The 21,603-nt window shown below is 47.3% G+C and overlaps 1 protein-coding gene across 1 annotated transcript; it reads right to left on the minus strand.

Moving 5' to 3' along the window:
* Nucleotides 1-63: 63 nt before the first annotated feature.
* On the minus strand, nucleotides 64-21,572 carry LOC130379529 (general transcription factor 3C polypeptide 1). Its single transcript, XM_056586427.1, has 40 exons — nucleotides 21,105-21,572; nucleotides 20,327-20,536; nucleotides 19,725-19,898; nucleotides 19,255-19,398; nucleotides 18,877-18,973; nucleotides 18,136-18,259; nucleotides 17,637-17,810; nucleotides 17,363-17,478; nucleotides 17,145-17,197; nucleotides 16,733-17,052; nucleotides 16,490-16,549; nucleotides 16,269-16,408; nucleotides 16,051-16,160; nucleotides 15,772-15,925; nucleotides 15,272-15,375; nucleotides 14,664-14,794; nucleotides 14,094-14,510; nucleotides 13,716-13,861; nucleotides 13,175-13,272; nucleotides 12,963-13,059; nucleotides 12,349-12,532; nucleotides 12,002-12,101; nucleotides 11,692-11,824; nucleotides 11,345-11,432; nucleotides 11,004-11,065; nucleotides 10,680-10,788; nucleotides 10,339-10,481; nucleotides 9,157-9,299; nucleotides 8,972-9,056; nucleotides 8,610-8,722; nucleotides 8,263-8,322; nucleotides 8,051-8,144; nucleotides 7,340-7,512; nucleotides 5,656-6,999; nucleotides 5,113-5,246; nucleotides 4,502-4,606; nucleotides 3,617-3,918; nucleotides 2,719-3,224; nucleotides 2,390-2,573; nucleotides 64-2,027 (listed from the first exon to the last, which is right to left on the minus strand). Exons 1-40 carry the CDS (start codon nucleotides 21,323-21,325, stop codon nucleotides 1,815-1,817), a joined length of 7,365 nt encoding a protein of 2,454 aa, XP_056442402.1. The 5' UTR covers nucleotides 21,326-21,572; the 3' UTR covers nucleotides 64-1,814.
* Between the last annotated feature and the right edge of the window lie 31 nt (nucleotides 21,573-21,603).

Consider the following 21,603-nt stretch of genomic DNA (forward strand, 5'->3'; position numbering starts at 1 on the left):
ACAATCCCGATTAACAAATTGTAATTTAAAATGTATTTGTTTGTTCTTATATGATTAACTGTGATAAACCACTTAATGTAAATACTGGAAGTAAAACTGGACTCATGCAAGATTATCTTTGATGATCACGTGCTGAATGTGATTGTATTGGGTGGAAGGTGGTGAATGTCAGAGTGAAAATGAACGATAATAATACAACATGTGGTAATAATTTTCTCCCCATTTTGTTGTCAATGTTATCTAGAATATATTTATAGTTCTGTCCTCTCACACACCTTGCCTGTATAACTAAATTGTATGAAATTCAACACAAACAGGGTATTTTTTCCAAGCATGAGACATTTCTCTGCATGGTTTGTTCAACAATAATTATCACAACACAAACCAATACGCAGAACATAGCAATCTGTTACGGATTCCAGCATCATAAATAAGCTAGAGCCTACTTAGATAATTACATTTTGGTTGTTATTCAGTGTGAAACAACACTTTTAAATGCCGTGACCTGGTCTAACGTGCGTGTCTATGAGTAGATGCATGTTTTCTGCAGTCTGTTAACACAACACCCTAGTTCACAGCTAAACTCGATGCTAACTGTCCACTCTTTCGTGCCAGTTTCCATTCTGCTACTTTGTTGAGGTGTTAATGAATACAGGCCAGTAATAATTATTCATTATATACTAAATTACCCGGGACTACTTGGAATAAGATTGTCTGTTTTAGTCAAACTATTCACTAGGAAGACATTACAATTTGTATATTAAAAATGATATAAACAAGGAATGTCCATTTCACAAGGGAGAGATGTAGCTTAGTGTGTTTCTAACTACATTTAGAACGTGTGTTAGTTTGTATCAGTAATCCATTTTGTACAGAATCCTAAGTTATTTTTTTGTATTATTTGTGATGCCAAATGAAAATAAAGTGCCCATTGAAAGATTTCAGAGTGAGCGTTGACCTTAAATTGTAGAGCTATTATTGCTTTGTTGCGGTTGGAACATCACAAGGAATGAGTGATCTTGTGTGTACAAGTAACAGCCAGTAGAGGGCGTCAGAATTATCCTCAATCCCAAAGAATCCACTGAACAACGTATGGTGGCCGTCTGTGGTAAAGCAGTCATGCCAACAGCACAGATTATCAGATCCGTCTAACTATACTATAGGACCTGTACCATCAGCAGTAGGCGTACCATAGTTGAGAACTGACAAGATACAGTGTGTAGAATCGAGTGGCGTCCAGCAGAAAAAAATTGGCAGAAATGTAAAACACTATTCCCAAATTCCCATATTCTCAAATGTTTAATTCAGTGTATAATTCCGGGTTTGCTTTCCTAGAGTGCTGGCATTGGGATATTTAGTTTGCTGCAATGTTTAACTTGCCTGCTAGAAGCCACTAAATCTACTACACCTTTAAGATATTCAACACTAAAACAAAAGTTAAGAAGTATATACTTCTCTCCATTTGACAAATACGTTGAAAAAAATCATTTATTTGTATTTACAATCCCGAAACAATTATTTACAGAATTATTAACACAGAAAAATAACTTAAAATAAAACACAATCAAAAGAAAAACAAACCACAAATCTAAAGAATCCAAATTTAGAAAACTATCGGTGTAAACCTTTTTGACTGATAGCATCCGCGCAAGATCCCGAAAAATGTAATCCCCATTGTAGTCACTGGAGGCAACCCGCCCTTAACCCAGTGACACAAGCAGCTTAGCGACCGGTCTCAACACATATACAAAAATACTGATAAAACCACCAATGAACGGGTGACCAGGCACCCTTCCAGGACCATCACATGGAGGTCAGACGTACTGGTTCCAATGGGGTTCGTTGGGCAGGACCTGGGCGAGCCGCAGAACACAGCTGATGGTGGGCTCGTAGAACCACGTGTCCGTGGCCCCGGGGCCCGAGGTCGCTGCTGCTGGTTCTGTGGGCGGGTCGGCGTGGCGGGAGAACAGCGTGGCCTTACGGCTCACCACAGACTTCCTCCGCACGCAGCCCATGTCTATTAGCGCCTGGAGACGAGAGAGACACATAGCCGGTTGTAACGTCCACATGTCAACACAGCCTGCTGTAAAACACATCCTGTTATGAAAAGGACTACAAATGTCAACACCGGCTGTTATAAAAAGGACTACAACAAATGTCAACACATCCAGTTATGAACAGGACTACAAATGTCAACAGACCGTGTTGAAAAGGGCAACAAATGTCAACACCGGCTTCTATAAAAAAGGACTACAAATGTCAACACCGGCTGTTATAAAAAGGACTACAAATGTCAATATAGCCTTCATGAAAGCCGTCATTCTCTGCATGTACAGACTACACAGCCTTCCTCCCTTAAGACCGTTGGTGCAGTGCGCGTGTGACGTACCTGGATGAGATCGAGCACGGCCATAGGCTGCAGCGTGTTCTGGTAGTGCTCCACCAGGCAGTGCTGGGTGATCCCGGGCCGGGCCATGACGTGGTACAGGAGGCCCTCCAGCATGCCCTTACAGGCCAGCCGGTTGATGCTGCCGTCCACCATCCTCCAGGGCCGGCTGATGTAGCTCATCTCCCTGGAGCCACACAGACATCGATATATCATCAGAGCAAAAATAACAAGGATCTGTTTCAAACTCGACTGGTATTGTACAACTGAAAGCACAACGAGTTGGTGTTTATATTTGGGGTGCCGTGCGATCCTGTTCAGATCAGACTTACTCGTCTCCGCCACCAGATGGCGCTGTGGGGGGCGGCGGGGATAAGACCTCCTCATTATCGCTTCTCTCACGCTCCTTCTCGAGCCCGTTCTCCCGGACTTCTCCTTCCTCTCCGCCCTTCCTCGTCTTCCCGTCCTCCACGGATGGCCCCACCTCCTCCTCCACCTCCTCCTTCTCCTTCTCCTCAGCTACGAGTCCGTCCTCCATGGCGCTGCCATTTCCTCCTCGCCCCCTCTTTCTGGGCGGCTCGGCGTCCTCCTCTTCCTCATCCTCGTCCTCCTCCTCCATCCTCATCACCATGGTGGCGGCGACCTCCGGGGCCCTCTTGCGCATGAAGGGGATGCTGTGCCTGGTCTGCCAGCGGGGCCTCAGCCGGCCCTTGGTGTAGCCCTGCGAGAGCCCCGGCCTCAGGCGCACCGTCAGCAGCCAGGGCCGGGCGTGCTCCGCCAGCACCCAGCGCACGCCCTGCGCCCCCACCCGGACCGCCTGGCACTCCTCCTCCAGCACCTGCACACGCCCCCGCCAGAGAGGGGTTAAGGGGGATAACCCAGAGCACACACGCCAGACCCACTGAACAGGGTAGGATAGGACGGGCTGCGCTAGTGCTAGAGCTACTAATGATATTGACCAATATCTGAGTTGTTTGTATCATGAATCTGAGCCCAATAGGAAGAGGCAGTTTCATTTCAGGTATATAAATGTAAACGTATTGAAACGAATCGTCCAATCAGGAACTCGTGATTGTGTCATGGCTACCAATTAATGGCAGAAACGAGTCTGAACTTAACTATAAACAAATTGCAATTAACCTTTAACAGAGGAAAATGTCATGATATCACGGTATTCAAATCGATAGCGAACACAACGACACACACACACACACACACACACACACACACCTGCATGTACTGCTGCAGGCCGCGGGTGCGTCCCTCCAGCGGCTGCTCCAGGTGGGCGAGGTCCCGGTGGAGCTCCTCCTCCCCCAGGCCGCCCTCCCCGGCCCGGTCCAGGGTGGCCCGCAGCGCCCCGCAGGCCTCGGCGTCCTGCTGGGAGAAGCCCCAGTAGGCCTTCAGCGGGGCGGCCCAGCCCTGCCCCGCCGCGGAGGAGGAGGAGGTGGAGCGGGAGGGCAGGCGGAGGCTGCGGGAGAGGACGGCCGGGACCAGGGACGGCCCGCACCGGGTCAGGTCCAGGGGCGGGGAGTCTGGAGGGGGAGGAGGAGGAGGAGGAGGAGGAGGAGGAGGAGGAGGGAGGGAGGGAGGGAGGGAGGGAGGGAGGGAGGGAGGGAGGGGGGGAGGAGGAGGGAGGGAGGGAGGGAGGGAGGGAGGAGGAGGAGGAGGAGGAGGAGGAGCAGGAGGAGGAGGAGGAGCAGGAGGAGGGAGGGAGGGAGGGAGGGAGGGAGGGAGGAGGAGGAGGAGGAGGAGAGGGAGGAGCAGGAGGAGAGGGAGGAGGAGGAGGAGATTCAAATGAGATTATGAAGAGGAAGGCGGATAAAGTGAAGGACATGACAGGAAATGATGAAGAGGAAGTTGAATAGCATGAACGACGACGATGATGACAGATGGGAGAAGGCGGAGGATGAAGAGGGTGACGAACGCAGAGCCGAAGATGAATAAGTGAAAGAGATGAAGACAAAAAGGGGGATGAAGTGAAAGAGGGAGACCAATAGAGAAGGACACAAAGTAGATGAAGGGGATGAGAGTGAATGGGACGAAGAAGCACAGATGTGTGTCTGTGATTCCGGTAGTGTGGAGATGGACGATGAGGAAGGTGTGATCTGCACTCACCCTGCGCGCTGAAGATCTGATGGGCCGGCGTGTCGCGGAGCTTGAACCTCAAGGTGCAGGGGTCCACCACGATGTTGTCACAGGTGCTGAGGTTACGTAGTTGGACTGGAAACGGGAAACGAGTCAAATTGAAACTGCGAGCACTCCCAGCCGACCCCAGCGACCGCCCCCTTCCTGAGATGACGTCCTAAGCCCCCGCATGGCCCCAAGTGGTCCCCAACCCTGCGGAGAGCAGCTCCGCAGAATGTATGTGGCACGTTTATGGTGGACAAATGTTGACAATGGAATGTGAATACTGATTGATGGACAAAACAAGTCTGCCTCCACTGGTCGCTCTGTTGGAGGTGGGCCTTTGCAATGTTGTACAAAAGGAGTTTGTACCAAATGCAAGTGCTCTATTGAATAAGACCGGATAAACTGCAGGTATCAAATAAAAAACATGCTTCCATTTGTTTTCAGGCGATATGTGTCTGTATGTAATGTACTCTGGACTGCGGTAGTATGCCAGGATAGAGGTAGTACCACATAGTGAGTACCAGTACTATGCCAGGAGAGAGGTAGTACCACATAGTGAGTACCAGTACTATGCCAGGAGAGTCAGTAGCAGTTACCTATGCCAGGATAGCAGTATCCCTTCATCATGAGGTAGCTTGTGTGCGAGACTGTAGCTTTCCCTGGCAGCCTCTTCTTCCCCTCACCGTCGTCAGCATCATCCTCTTCATCCTCTTCCTCGAGTGCCGTCAATCTGAAAGACAGCCCAGTCGGTTACAGTGATATAACGAGTAGAATGGGCCGATTATATTAACAGAGATGAGATGGGGAAATGGTTGGCGGAAAGCACGTGTTTCCGATATTTGTAGGCGTTTGTTATTTACTCTATGTTTTCAGATCTACGGCCCATATTTATCGGTTTAACCAGTTTGCCATTTGCAATGTCATCTTCAACCTGAGTTTGTGGGTTTTACCAGTTTGGTCACACAATCAATAATGGACATTATAATTGTGGTTGGTCCAACAATTTTTTTTTTTTTTGAAAAACTACCTCAGGGATACGTTGGTTAAACCAGTACGACCACGTATCTCTATGATCTCCGTGGTGATGGCATAAAGCCGGTTCCCCAGACGATCCATTCCACACGGTCCCGAAGCCTCACCTCTTGACCACGTCGGTCTTCACCACGGTGTTGTCCACCAGCACCACCTCCTTGGGGATGGACACGTGCACCGAGAGCAGACCCAGGGACATCAGGGTGAGGGCCGCCGCACACATCCCCCCCGGGGAGTCCAGGGAGAGGTGCATCATGTCCGACAGGTCCTGGTGGTGCTCCAAAGACGGGCCGGGGCCGCCCACCACGGGCCCTGCCCCGGGCTGCTCTTCCTGGGCCGAGGGCGACTCGGCAGACCTGGGGGGTTGAACTAGGCCTCCGGCGTTAACCACGAAGGAGTCCTGCGCTGTACTGCGCTGGGTCTGTGGCTTTGCGTCCACGCCTGGGACTTCTCCCTCCCCGTTGCCCTCTTCCATCTCCACAGGTTCCTCCCCTTGTTTGCTCTGGTTGGACTCTCCTGGTTCAGCAGGGCTGACCGTATCTGGGCCGTCCGCCTGGATCATTGCCTCGCTTACAGGCTCCTCGACGGGTACCTTAAGGTCGCCGGTGTCCCCGTCGGTTCCCTTGAGGTCCCCGTCGGTTCCCTTGAGGTCCCCAGTGTCCCCTCCGGTTCTCTTAAGGTCCCCAGTGTCCCCATCGGTTCCCTTGAGGTCCCCATCGGTTCCCTTGAGGTCCCCATCGGTTCCCTTGAGGTCCCCATCGGTTCCCTTGAGGTCCCCAGTGTCCCCATCGGTTCCTTTGAGGTCCCCATCGGTTCCTTTGAGGTCCCCGTCGGTTCCCTTGAGGTCCCCACTGTCCCCGTCGGTTCCCTTGAGGTCCCCAGTGTCCCCGTCGGTTCCCTTTTGGTCCCCATCGGTTCCCTTGAGGTCCCCACTGGCCCCGTCGGTTCCCTTGAGGTCCCCACTGGCCCCGTCGGTTCCCTTGAGGTCCCCACTGGCCCCGTCGGTTCCCTTGAGGTCCCCAGTGTCCCCGTCGGTTCCCTTGAGGTCCCCAGTGTCCCCATCGGTTCCCTTGAGGTCCCCACTGTCCCCGTCGGTTCCCTTGAGGTCCCCACTGTCCCCGTCGGTTCCCTTGAGGTCCCCACTGTCCCCGTCGGTTCCCTTGAGGTCCCCACTGTCCCCGGCGGTTCCCTTGAGGTCCCCAGTGTCCCCGTCGGTTCCCTTGAGGCCGCCACTGCCCCCCTCTCCTTTGTCCTTCGTCCCGGCGCTCTCCATCGGACTCCCCTCCGTGGTCACGGCGCCGCTGGGAGCCGGAGGGACGTCCATGCGGCTCTCGGCCTCATTGTAGAAGCTGGTGATCTTGTGGGCGTCACCCGTGCCGTTGTCGCGCAGCGCTCGTAGGAAGCGGAAGGCGTCGGTGCAGAGTGAGGTGGGGAAGCGCCAGGTGAAGCACCTGCCCCGGGGGTGAGGTGGTTCAAATGAATCAGAGGCACCGACACTCGAGTCAATACAAACACAAATGATTATCATCACATAGTTGCAAATATTAGATACATGATGTGACCGTTGACATTTGCAATGACATCTGATAAAAGCAAAAAAATAATAAATAAATAAGCGTGTTGTTTACTAATCAGTCCTATTGAAATCGCATAGATGTCAATGCTAATGGTTTGCAACCAACAAGCGAACACTATCTACTATAGTAGACAGTATTGAGTATTGTAAAATACCAAACACAGATATTAATGAATGGGCCGGCACCCCTGCCACCGGTGAGTGGACCCACTCACTTGTAGTAGGTCTGGGAGAGCTGGTAGGACATGGGCAGGATGGGCAGGGCGCGGTTCTTCTTGGGCCCGTAGGCCTTGTGGACGCGCCGGCGGTTCACCAGCCCCCGCTTCCTGCACTGGATGAACACCTGGCACAGCACCTCCTGGTTGAACAGGCTGTACATGTGGAAGGTCTGGGGAGCCGCAAGACGTGGGACACTGGATGTGAGCTTTTATACCAGGCAAGGCAACTTTATTTATACAGCACTTTTCAAACACGAGGCACACTCAAAGTGCTTCACATTGAAATATCTTCATAAAATAAAATGAAATAATAAAATAAAATAGATAAGTAAAAGAAAACAAAGGCAAATTTATTCAGTCTATTTGATTTAATAAACACCCCAAGTTATATACCCTGCACCACAAAGGGTACAATTAGTATTAAACAGAATAAAATAGCATTAAAATAGGGTAGAGGAAAAGTCTACTTTCTGAACAGAATAAGATAAATGTCATTGAATTAATCCCCCTTTCTTTTCCCGGACACAGCAGTAAAAGCACCATTAAAGTAACAGCATCAAAACAGAAATTGACAAAGAATGTAAATAAGATTTAAAAACTAAAACGCATGAATACCCGGGAACAATTGATCCTTATACACGACATGAGTCGTGGTAATGCATGTTATTAACGTTTGTCAAAGGAGACAAAAGAATAGGGTCACCAGACCTGAAAGGAGCGCGAGGACTTCATCTGGGAGTTGGACATGACCAGGGTGCTCTGGATGAGGTTGTGCAATACTATGGCGTGGATGTCCTCCGTACTGCGGTCACAGTGAAACGACACACCGGCTTGTTTCAATTTAGCGTTACACAGTTGAACACAACGTAAGCATTCACGACTGTGAAAAGCTCCCAAGAGGTAAAACAACCATCACTTACCAGGTAAGATCATCTTTGAAGGTCCTCTGTTGTTCATGGTCTATCGTGAAGACCTTGTACCTGTCAGACACACACACACACACACACACACACACACACACACACACACACACACACACACACACACACACACACACACACACACACACACACACACACACACACACACACACACACACACACACACACACACACACACAATGAAGGAAAGGAAGATGGAGATAAAGAGGTTGATGAAGTGAATGAGGGAGACCAATATCAAAAGGAGAGGAAGTAGATGAAGGGGATGAGAATTCTCACGAGGATGGTAAAGACCAAGGTGTATTCTAAAAGGTAGCACTCCATACCGGGAGAAGAGCAGTGACTTGGTTTCGGGGAGAGTGACATCACAGGAAACGGTGGAGGAGCTGAACTTGTGCCTCAGTAGCCGCGTGTACTCACTGAACGCTTGTGCACAATCCTAAATCAACACAGAGATGCATCACTATGGAGGTAATAAACATGACAATGCAGAGATAGTATCACTATACAGATACTCTGCATAATAACTCAGGGAAAGTATCCCTATTCAGAGATAGTACCACTATCTAAGGATGATAAAAATGCAGAGTAGGGTAGCATTCCAATATTTCCAATTAATCGTTTTGCTTCACATTGCATCGTTATCAAAAGGACATAACATTAATACAATAAAAAAAAATAGTATTACCTCTAGCTTGTTTGGATCGGCTGGCTTCTTCAGCTCCAACTCGTCCATCAGAGCCTTGTCCTGGTAGACCTCAGCCAGGCAGATCCTGCAACGCGGAGCAGGGTCCACATCAGTGTGTGTGAGTGTATGTATGTGTGCGCACATGCGTGCGTGCTTGTGTGTGTGCGTGCGTTGCGGCACCAGACCTGTGGTTGAGCAGGGTCTGGGGGTTCTTGAGGATGTATCTGGTGCGGCGGCCCACCGCCAGGGAGGTCTTGTCCATGGAGTTCTCCAGCTCGGCTTGCAGCATGTCCCGCACCACGCAGTACGGGACGAAGGGACGCGTCAGCTGCAACACAGCAGCAGTGGGCTCATTAATACACCGGCTGGGGGCACCTCATTGTTCTGATTCGTATCACAATTAGTCTTATTATATTGATTGTCATTATTATTATATTATATTATCAATATTTTCTTATGCTCAACCCCATTGCCCCCTGGAGTCAGGGGCAAAAATGACATACAACTGAAGTATCTAGTCTCACTTGCTTATCAAAGGACCCTGAAAGACTTTGACGGCTGTCTATGAACTTCATTTTCCTATCTGCACTTCTTTCGGCAAATGTTGTGTGTTCTGTTTGTTTTTCCTTGTATTTCACCCTGGCCAAGGTATGGTTATCTACCTGGTTAAATAAAAGTGGACTGACTACAACAAATCGGAATCCACTGCTTTGGATCAAAAGTAGTGGATTCAGAATATTTAAAGTAGAAGAGGTTAGGGAGTGAGTGAAGGAGTGAGTGAGTGAGTGAGTGAAGGAGTGAAGGAGTGAAGGAGTGAAGGAGTGAAGGAGTGAAGGAGTGAAGGAGTGAAGGAGTGAAGGGGTGAAGGGGTGAGTGAGTGAGTGAGTGAGTGAGTGAGTGAGTGAGTGAAGGGGTGAATGGTGAGTGAGTGAGTGAAGGAGTGGAGAGGTGGGGGAGTGAGTGAGTGAAGGGGGGAGTGAGTGAGTGAGTGAGTGAAGGGGTGAATGAGTTAGTGAGTGAAGGAGTGAAGGGGTGAAGGGGTGAGGGAGTGAGTGAGTGAGTGAGTGAAGGGGTGAGTGAGTGAAGGAGTGAAGGGGTGAGTGAGTGAAGGAGTGAAGGGGTGAGTGAGTGAGTGGAGGGGTGAGTGAGTGAAGGAGTGAAGGGGTGAGTGAGTGAGTGGAGGGGGTGAGTGAGTGAAGGAGTGAAGGGGTGAAGGGGTGAAGGGGTGAAGGGGTGAGTGAGTGAGTGAGAGAAGGTGTGAAGGGGGGAGTGAGTGAGTGAAGAGGTTAGTGAAGGAGTGAGTGAGTGAAGGAGTGGAGGGGTGAGTGAGTGAAGGAGTGAAGGGGCTGAGTGAGTATGCCTCTTGCCTTGTCGTTGAGCAGCTTGGCCGCCACGCCGCACAGCATCAGCATGGAGTCCTCCTGCAGGGACCAGAAGACCCGCTGCCGGGTCATCATCTTCAGGGCCCGGTGGTCCGCCTCGTCGTGGGCCGGCACCCGCGTCTTGGCCTCTGGCGAACACACGGGACAGGGAGGGGGTCAGAGTCCCCTCACGGCCACGGGCTGTCTGGCCATGCATGACAATTACAGTGTTAACTTCTCAGGCCAGCGCTAGACAAAGGTAAGGGATTTACATCCAGGTCTTGGCAATTCAAGTCGATGGCCAAGTTTCACCTTATCCCTCCTCAGTCTTTGAATAGCATTGCTACCTTTTCTCTTCTTGCGAGGCACCTTGACCACCTCCTTCCTGGTCCTCTTCCTCTTCTGTCTCTTCCCGCCAATCACCTGCTGATTCCTGCCGGCTGGTTCCACCCCCACCTGGTCACATGACACAACAGGCCATAGTGAATTAGAATCTATACGGTCACCCGTGCACAAGAGGTTACATCTAAAACGACTGGCCGCATTTGATATGACTTTGGATAGAGCATTGCCAATTGCAATACCAGGCTAAGGATTTGAATATTACAGGATGTAAATGTGAAAAAAATAAACATAATACTAATCGATTTTAATATTTTAACGTGGACTACCTCTGCGAACTCCATCACCTTGGCACGCTTGGTGGTCATGCCGCGAGGGGCTGTGGATTCTCCTGTGAGGACAGGCATCGGCATTTCAGTCATTCAGCATGCAGTCATTCAGAAGATGCTTTAGTCCAAAGAGACAATTAAAGCCTAATATCTTTGTTGCAATAGCTACAAAGTAAATGCAGTACAAAGTAGCGATAGGAATCAGAAGGACACAAGAAGATATTTTGGACATTTGAAGATATCATACATCATAAAATTAACTTTGACTTATGTGTGGATCATCCTACTACATTTTGAACGCTGATTTCGGTGCATAAGGGGAGGAAGAGGAGGCCACTCACCGGCTTTGAGGGCCAGCCTGAGAGCGTTCTTACTCAGCAGGCTTTTCAGCCTCATCTTGCTGTTGATCAACTCTCCGTCGCACAAATTCTGGATAAACCATACACGCAGAGACACAGACACACTTTTAAGCTTGTGTATCTATGTAATAATGTTTATTTATAGTGTGTATAATCCTAAACTACAATGAGTAAAGAAATTAATTGACAACACAAACCACGCATATTGATAAACCTGATGCACAACCTGATGCACAAATAATGACTTAAAATCAGAAAGCATTTCTTTGTTAAATACATATGTTTTGAAAAGAGTGCAAATGCGTACAACTCATGCTCGGAGTGCTCACCTTTTTACAGGCTAGGAGGTAGTTCGTCCACAGCCAGTTGCGCTTCAGATGAGCAAAGAATTCAGAGTCCAGGCCGCCCGCGCCTTTACCGTCCCCTGGGGTCGACCCGTCATCCATCTCATCACGCCTGCCCCTGTATTCAAACAGAACAAGGGAAAGATAAGGAAATCAAAATCAAAGCTAAAAGGAAAAATTCAAACAAGAATTTTACCAATCAAACAGACGTTTGTATTTGTTCCTCTTAGGAAGAATTTGTATTCTATTGATTTTTTCGGGGATTGGATTTGTTTTTCTGAAGGCGACCACCTACTTGAGGAGATAGGCCAGTTTGAGGAACCGGGAGCGATCCGGGAGCACCAAAGAGGGCATAGTGATCTCCTTCTCCCCTCCCCGCTTACCCCTCACCAGCCCTGATAAAAACATGCACACACATTCGTGAAAACTCAGTAAAACTGCTCAAAAGCCATCGATAGCATTTAACCGGGCAGCACATCGCAACGGCTAGGGTCTTCCCACAAAGTCAACAATTCTCACACACACACACACACACACACACACACACACACACACACACACACACACACACACACACACACACACACACACACACACACACACACACACACAATAACATAACAATAACAACATGCGTGGTACCCAGGGGTGTGTTGAGGCAGACGCAGAGAAGGTCGAACCAGTAGTTCTCCACGTCAGCGGCGGTGCTGAAATGGTACTGGCGCCTCTCGAAGGGCTTGTCTGGGTTCTCGGTCACCTGCCAGTAGTGGGGCTCGGCGCTGGTCGTGTCCACGATGGTGGCGTGCTGCCTGATGAAGATGAACACCTGGACGGAGGTCAGAAGGACATGTGGTTGAAGCAGATGGAAAGGGAAAGAAAGGTCTGTAGATGAGAGGATACAAATGTGTTCTGCCATTGTTGGATTTCAAGTGATTGATCGGCACATTCAAACATGTAAAAATACTGTGATTACCTGTATATCTTTCTTAAAATACACAAATATTGTTCTTTTGACTTTGACACACACACACACACACACACACACACACACACACACACACACACACACACACACACACACACACACACACACACACACACACACACACACACACACACACACACACACACACACACACACACACACAGTGTGGAGAAGAGTCTGAGGACACTGTACGTTGTGTGCACAAACTATTACCTGTTTTGATATGAAGTCATTAGAGACTGAAGCAGTAGCGTCATAAAGCACTTCATACCTGGTCCTTATCCTGGAACTTCTCCATCGGACCAAACTGCAACAGGCCCATGTAGACCAACTTCTGCAAATTCTCGTAGAATGCGAAAATATACTTCCTAAAAGCAAAGATAAAATTGTATTAACAAATATTAATAAGTGTGTTGTTATGCATGACACGGCGTGTGCATCCATTTTTTATATACGTGTAAAATGTATCCATATTAAAATGACCGTTTGTAGAGCAGCTGCCTCTTGATCTGCGCGGGGAGGACTCTGACGAGGTAGTGCTGCTTCACAGGGTCGTTTAGGTACTCATCCAGTCCCTCGATCTGTGTGCCGGAATCAGAACACATAACGACCATTAGCTCCCACCCGTACACCAAACAGACACACGATAGGAAAAAGACCTCACGTCTTCTGTTGAGGACACAGTTGGGTCCTGATACGGCCTCAGATGACCAACATATACAGTTGCTAAAGAACTGGCATGGAGGCTCAGTGGTTAGCACTACTGCCTCACAAGAACAAGAATTGTCACCTCAAACGCTGAAAAGGTGTTCTTAAGAACACTGCTGATATAGATTGAGAATGCTGCTGAAGATTCAGAAGGCTCATATAGATACACAATTCTTATATAGTTGGAGAATGACAGCATAGATTCAGAAAGCCAACATATATCCAAAACCCTAATATATTGACAGAACGCTACAATAGATTCAGAATGACAACACAGATGCAGAAGGTAGAAACTCGGCGTGAGTTTTGGGAGTACCTTGAAGTTTATCTGTGTGACCTGGACGAAGATGGAGAGAGGCAGGCATAGCACCACGTCGCTCACCAGGGCCCAGCCGTAGCCAAACTCCTTGTGGACGCGGAGCGGGGGCAGGTACCTCTTCCAAGACAGCTCGTCCGCAAAGACTGCAGGACGGCGGTGCCAACAGAGACTTTATTTTAGAAACAGCCTAAACACGCCAATAGGCATTTCACACCGGCGTCGAAAGTCAGACACAATGTGATTCACGGTTGTATGTGACACCGATGTGTTGTAGACAAAACAATGCGATGTCCTGCCTCCGACACACTCCTCCCATGCAGCAAGCCTCGCATGAAGAGGCTCAGGACGGAGTATTGGACAGCACATGTCACTCACCCTTCGCATTGCTTTCCAAAGATCTTTGTTTCAGCATCTGCACCGATTCCTCATCTCCCGGGAGCGCCGTCCCTCCAGACTTTTGCGGCGTTGGCGCTACTGCTGTCGCTGCGTTTTCGGCACCGTTTGTGTTTTCGCAGTCGGAAGGATTCAAACTTTCACAGTTTTGTCCGTTCTCCGGTGCGGGCGCTGAAATGACCTTAGTGGAGGAGGAGTGGGAGGAGGAAGAGGAGGAGGAGGAGGAGGAGGAGGAGGAGGAGGTCGTATTGTCGTCTGCCGGTTGTGATGGCTTAGGGGAATCTGTCCCTGTGGATCCCTTCTGGTACGGTCCGTACACCACGTACCAGAGGAAGGTGTGGACAAGACGCAGCCGGTGCATCTTAGGCTGGAAACCCAACGTCCTGCTCAGTCCTCGGACTATGGAGAGAGAGAGAGAGACGCGCACACAGTATAAATGCCGTTCTATAGCTATTCTAAAACACAATAGCTTTGGAACAGAATCACAAATGAATACATTTATAACATTAAAGAAAAGATATTGGAAAAATAAAAAAAATAAAAGGCCAGAACCTGTTGTTGGCATAAATGCATCCTGTGCTTCTGGGCTTGTCTTTTTATCCTCCTTGTTCTTCTTTGATTTAGGGGTGTGGGGACTGGTGTTGCTCAACTCCATCCCCTGTTTGGCCTGCTCCTGCTGCACACTGAGGGACGAGGGAGACGGAGACCACATAAGAGATGATAGAGAGACCGAGGACGAGAGAGACAGGGAGAGACAAATAACAGAAACAGAGGACAACAGAGGCAATGAGAGAGACCACAGAGTAGAAAAAAAATAGAGGGACAACAGAGACACAGACAGAGACAGAGGGCAACAGAGACACACAGAGAGACCACAGAATAGACACAAAGAGAAAGATACCAGAGACGCATAACAGAGACAGAGGGGCAGAGAGTGACAGAGAGACAGACAGAGTGTGAGATATTTAAAAAGAGGGGAAAGCTTGGCTGCTATAGGTAGATCGATCGATCAATCAAAAGTAGGAAGGAAATTGCTTTGCATATGGGTTAACTTTTTGTTTTCTCTTTAAGCCGCACAGTAGCAGCAGGTTGTGTTTACTGATCTGAACCAGACAAGGCAGCCCCCTGCTATTGGCAATACATGCAATACATGTACTGACCGTGCAACAGCGTAGGAGCCGGAAATCCTGAACCGGACCTGCTCTATAGCGCTCTTCACCATGTTGTCGTTGGGTTGTACCGACGGATGAACTACAAATTCCACCTGTGAGCAGGAGTAGCACAGGTAGGGAGAGGCCAGGAGTTAGAGAAATTTAGTTTCAAAAGGGTTACTAACCATTCTTTTTTTATTCAGATATCATTACTTCAAAAAGGAGGCTTTGAGATTGGATCAAACAAAGACACTTGATTTGGGATTTTAACCAACCAACTGGTTGTCAAACTATTTGTTTGTTTTACTATGATTAACCAACGTTTTCACATCTAGATTCAAAAGGCATAATCAGAATCGATAATTGTATTGAAGGTGGTATAATTGTACAACAACATTAAATATTTTAGAAACATTCCTAGTACAATCCTTCAAAGCACCCCTCTCAACTATCGCCATTTCAGAAACAAAACTAACAACCATGTAGAAAAGTCCCTGGTGCATGCTTACCTTCTTACTGACTCCATCCTGGATGACTGTGGTTCTGAACATCTTCACCAGGCCCTCCTTGGAGAGCAGGCGTATGAGACGGAGGATGGACTTCTTGCAGCACTTGGTGCTGGAGCCGTCCAGCTTCTCGTTGTCGTTGATCATCTTCTGGAGCCTGCATTAAGAGCCTGTATGTTTACCTCTCATGTGTTACAGCAGAAAATGCAGGACAAAAAATTATAAGAAAATAACGGCAAAAAACCCGCAAAGATTTATGAATATAATCTTAAAAATACTGACGCATAGAGTCCCTCGACAATCTTGACACTGCGCACCACCTCCACGATCATGTTCTTCCTCTTCAGCAGACGATAGGTCTCATGACTTCGCTCCAGTCGGATCCCTTGCTTCTGCACCAACCCAGTGAGACACAGGTATTATTGCAAATTAGAGCAGGCGACTTTTACACTAGTTTCCAGAACCTCATCATTGGTGGAAAATAGGGCAGTCCGACAAACCTTCCGCTTGGGCATGTCCTCAACCACCTTGATGCTCTTCTGGGCGTCATCGCTGGCTGAGTCCAGAGCCTCCCTCTCATCCAGGACTACGATGGGGCTCAAGACAGGGTCCCCCTCCTCCTCCTCCTCCTGGGAACTCTCTGACAGGAGAAACGTTCTTTGTTATCCGATGTCCTCTCTCACAACGCGACCCAGATGTTGTCATCAGGGCTGACTCTTACCTGCGGCACAGGGAGTTTCCACCACAGAGGGCTCGGACACGGAAGTCTCTGGAGTTTCACCTGAATGATCACACAGCATAACGATACAAGTTTGAGTACTGCTATGCCATGATACAACTTTTAACAGCAATCTGCTGGTATGTTGGTCTTCAGGCTTCCACCATGAAGAAGCTCATCTCAATGAGCTTCAATTGTACACAAACAATATGGCCCTCATTTCCAGGGTTCAGGTTCTTTGCTCACGTTTGATGGGTGTAATCAGAGCTGCCAGGGCCTGCTGCTCTGGGACCAGCGTCTTCTTGCCCCTCCCTCCCACACTCCGCTTCTTGCCTTTGGCGACAAAATCAGGGTCCCCTCTCTGGGTGTCCTTGGCCTTGGCTTTAGGGGTTCCCTTGGTGGTTTTGGGCCTGGGGGTGGAGGAGGCTTTGCAGGTGGGAAGCGCTTTGGGGGCGGAGGAGGGTGTCCCGGCGTTCTCCTCGGGCAAGGGCTCAGAGTTACACAGCAGCTGGTTGCGTTCCCTCTCCTTTACAAACTGCTGCATGTGGTCACTGGCACTGACGGACCTGCATGGTCGGAACAGGACCAAGGGTATTGATGTGAGAGGACAGGAAATATATTTTAAATATGAAAAATAAGCTTCTTAGGCGATACCCACATGTGGCCAATAAACTTTGTGGTCCTCTGTCGACCGACGTCCACCATGAAGCCCTGTGAAGCCAAACGGAACAGTACTACATTTGTGAACAAGTATAAAAAAATCAAGTTGGTACATGGCAGGTATAAAAGCGCTTTTTGAAACTTTAATCTCCCATCCCAACTGAACAATCTTGCATGCCAACCCTCACCATGCCTTCCGAAAGGCCCAAAGCTCACCTTAATCATGCCGTCCCTCTCCAACCTCCGGCATAACATCCGAGCCTCCAGCTTACCAACGTTCATCACCACCTGCAAACTACTCTGCGAGATGCCTTTGGTGCCAGACGACACAACTACACACAAAGGAGAGGGGAACCGTTAGAACCAAGATACATAGGAGTAAACTTGTATGGAAATGGTTTTGAAATTGACAACAATAAAATTAAACTCTCCTCACATCCTAACTTCTTTTCCTGATCTAAGGTTTAGTGGGAGGAGCAATCGTACGCACCGATGTGATAGGCCTGTAAAACCAGATCTCTCTCCATGATAATATCCTGTTGAGGAAGACCTTTTCTGCTCACTCCCACTCCATCTTCATTTTCGTCGTCATCTTCCTCGACCATTAACTCCTTCTTCTGGTAGGGCTTTAGAAGTTTGAGACAGCGCACCGTTATTTTCGTTCCTGGAAAACAGAAGCCACACATTGAAACCAATTATCAAACATTAGCTTGGACACAGAAGAACCTCATTCGTTGGCAGCTCAAAACTCAATCTAAGGTCAAGTAAGCTTTCTCAAGTTACTCAACATAGTCGTTTCATCTCAATTGACATGATCTTAACGGTAACAACATCAGTCCGATGAGCCAAGAAAAAGCACTTGATTTAATGACATTTTGGATATGGTGGCCATAAAGATTTGAGTCCCATACTCCTTTGAAAGACATCCTCAAATCACTATACAACAGCAGTCTCTAGAGTAAGTGCACTTTAGTGGATAAAAGGTGGACCTTTCTTGGTGTTGCAGGGCCCGGCACTGGGGTTCAGGTCTTCCAGGGGCAGGGTGATGAGCTGGACCAGCTTGTAAGACAGCATGTAGTTGTACACATGCTTGAATGTCCTCTCGTGCACGTTCTACAAAGAGAAACTACTTAATGAGATGATCTTCTTTTTTTTTTCACAGAGGTACAGGACAGTATTAAAAATGACAAAGAGATATAACATATTTTATGAATATGCAAAATTTAAAAATGATAGATAAAATAAAAGATATATATATTTATGTTAAGATTCAAGAGTAGGTATCCAGGAGCAAAGGATACTACTCCTGGTCATACAAATATTTACTTAAAGCTAGGGAAGAATATTCATTTTATGTAATATTTGTTGAAATTCTCTTTACACAAGCTTTGCAAACGCACAAGCTTTTCAAAAAATGTACAAAATAAAGTTAAAAACAATGTGGCTCGAAATAAAATATTCAAAAAAATCTTTCAAAATCGATCCCGTCTCTAGCTGATAACGCTAAATAACCTACTCAAGGTTGAATAGTTAACGTGTAATAAGTTAAGTTAAATAAGTTAAGAAGGCGGAGATGCCGTTCTTGTGACAGCAACCTCTCTACTCATTGCACAGCAGAATTAAAAAAAACCTCAAGAAGATGATATCCTTGGAGTGAAAGACAAAGAGAAAGGAGAGGGGAGAGGGGAGAGAGGGAATCGTAACTGGGAGTGGAAAAAAAAGGAACTCACAAGAAGTTCTCGGAGGGTGATGATAGAGGCGATCTGGCCAGGAGCATCCTGCAGAGTGTTGGACAGGTGTTCCATCAGGATGTCATACTTACTCCTCCTACACAGTGGGGGGGGGGGGGGGGGGATTGTCAGACATGTTCCACATTTACATTAACACCAAGGTTGTGTTATATTAATGAATCCATTTTAAATACATGTTCACTCTAGCAGGAAAAAACACAAAGCTCTTCAAGAAAGTTAATTTAGAACACTGGAATTAGTATCAGGCAGAAGAACATTGTGTAATTTAACAAGAAGTTTTGCATGATTCACATTGGACAATTGTATTACATTGGTTAACATCTAATCTACCGAACCAAACGTTTTGCAGTTAAACACCTGAGGACGTGGTAGCGTTTCATCAGCAGGAGTATGGAGTGCTGCTGTTGACCGGTGGGCAGGCGTATGACGTGGGACTGCATGGTGATGAGGCCATGTCGATCCAGACACCTTCTTAGGTAGTGCAACTTCCCAGGCTCTGTCCTGTTCCATCAGAACACCACTTGTTAAATCAAACTGACTCAAAAGGGTTATCGCCCAAAAGGCATTTTGGCACTAGGTTGAAGTTTCTCGCCATGAGCAAATGAGGGTACAGCAGCAGTAATGGCAGTGAAATGCTTGAATTCCAGGCTTCCTCAGCAGGGTCATACACTTAAGAAACTTAAAAAAAAAAAAAAAAAAGACATTAAGAAATGCCATTATATTAAAGGAAAGGATGTACACAATGCTTTTTATCCAAATAGGGCAATATGCTATAATGTGATTGGAGGAAACGTTGAATGAACTCAATGAAAGTGTGAAAGTCAGACCTGAAGGAGGAGTGCAGGTCCCTCTGCAGCTCTCCCTGCCAGCGGGCCCGACCCAGCCGCTCCAATATGCAGTACGATTGGTCGGTTATTCTCAAGTCAGGGTCGCTGTCTTCACCAATAAGGACGCGGAACCTCATCTTCTGGGACGCCACCACGACAAGCTTTCGGCCATATCTGAACGATGGTAAGCAGAGGCAAGAAGTCATAAAAGGGAAGGAATTGCTGCAAAACACAGGAAAACAACAGACCTGTTACATGGGGCCGGTGTATATTGTATTGAGAACCAGACTACTGCATTTCTTTACCTAGGAGGCCAACTTGACCCCTGCTGCTGATAACCAGTGAGGCAGCCTAGGCTTTGGTTGAACAAAATACTATAAGGATGGTTTATTATCCATTTGATTTTTAACACATTTATTGTCTACTTAACTTATAGGCACTGCTGGCAAGTCTATTGGCAGTGGGTGTTGGTCGAAACACAAATACTTTTGAAATAGAATAAGAATATCCCGTTACCAAAGTGATAACAAAAGCCATATCCGATACCGACCCCATCCTTTCACTCTACCATCCAATACCCTCTCACCAATTCATTGACCAACCTCTTGACAGCCTCCTCTAAGCAAACCAACTGTTTGAGTTCTTCTGTTCGGACATTTTTTGTCACGTTTTTCCTCTGCTTATAGAAGAGGCAGGAGCCTTGTATTCCATCCTTGTCGTCTAATACCACAGTGACTGGGTAGACGTCGTTTTTTGCATTGGAAAAACTTGTGGTCGTCTGAATGCCTGTATCAGGGTTTATGTCTGCAAACCTGCAACATAAATGGTACATGGTTTTCACAGGGTTGAGTGGTTTACGATTCCCTTGTCAACACATATGCACAACATAAATACAAAATTCCAAAGTATAGTGCAAGTAGCAGCAAGCGGAGTGCCCCATCAAGGAAATAATAATCACAAAAATATTAGTGTTGTAAAGTGATTGCACACTTCACAGACTAATTGACAGAAAGAGGCTTATTTTGTGAAACCAAAAGGCAAGACGTTACAAAGAGGATGACCCGAGCGGTCCGTAGAGGTGCAATATTGGTGAGTAATCACCATTAAATACAATCAGATAAGAGTTATATGTTCATGATAGGCCACTCCATGGATGGAATTTAGGGTCGAGTGCAATAGGTCTTTCATGAATACTAAGGGACAAGGAAGGACCATAACAGCAACCGAGATTCGCCTATCCAAATTACACTTCAAGATGTACATCGGATGATATAACGCTAAGCTTCTAGAAAGCTGGATTTCCATTTAAATTAAAATGAGCCCTATAATCATATAGACATAGTGCATAACAACCAGAGTCATTACAAACAAAATGTTCACCGGTCAAGCAGCTCAACATCCACTCTCTCCTTTGGAAGTTCATAGAAGTCCAGGTCGACATTGTTGATCAAGGACCTCCAAATGAACTCCTTTGTGCACGAGTCGAGTTTCAGGGGAAAACTTGGCGTTCTGGAACCAAGACGGATCCACAAAGAGGGAATAGTTATCCCGTCAAGTCCTTCTAGTGCGACCTCATCATGCACTATACTCAGTGCATCCATGGCATGGCAATGCTAAATAAATAGCTTCGTTAGCTGTTTAGCTTGAAACTAAGGGAATAAACTGTCGAACAAAGCTACAGGAAGGTCTTCTGAAAGCCGGACATTATTATCAGCATAACATTTTTTATCGAGTTCTATTTGGCATCTGACATACGTTGAATTCATATGTTAATCGAAATAAAACTTCGATATTAGACGTGTACAAGTGCAAAAATGCAGAGTTCCTGTTTTTACGTCATATTTCAACTTCGACCTTACGTTGTACGTCATGCACGAAA

The sequence above is a fragment of the Gadus chalcogrammus genome, chromosome 3 (assembly GCF_026213295.1).
Source record: "Gadus chalcogrammus isolate NIFS_2021 chromosome 3, NIFS_Gcha_1.0, whole genome shotgun sequence".
Classification (NCBI taxonomy): Eukaryota; Metazoa; Chordata; class Actinopteri; order Gadiformes; family Gadidae; genus Gadus; species Gadus chalcogrammus.

Coding starts and splice junctions, on each gene's coding strand:
- LOC130379529 (XM_056586427.1), bottom strand. CDS start 21,325: ATGGATGCACTGAGTATAGTGCATGATGAGGTCGCACTAGAAGGACTT. Junction 15,926..16,050: donor ATTGTCGAGGGACTCTATGC/GTCAGTATTTTT, acceptor CTCTTAATGCAG/GCTCCAGAAGATGATCAACG. Junction 12,533..12,962: donor AGTTCCAGGATAAGGACCAG/GTATGAAGTGCT, acceptor ACCTCCGTCCAG/GTGTTCATCTTCATCAGGCA.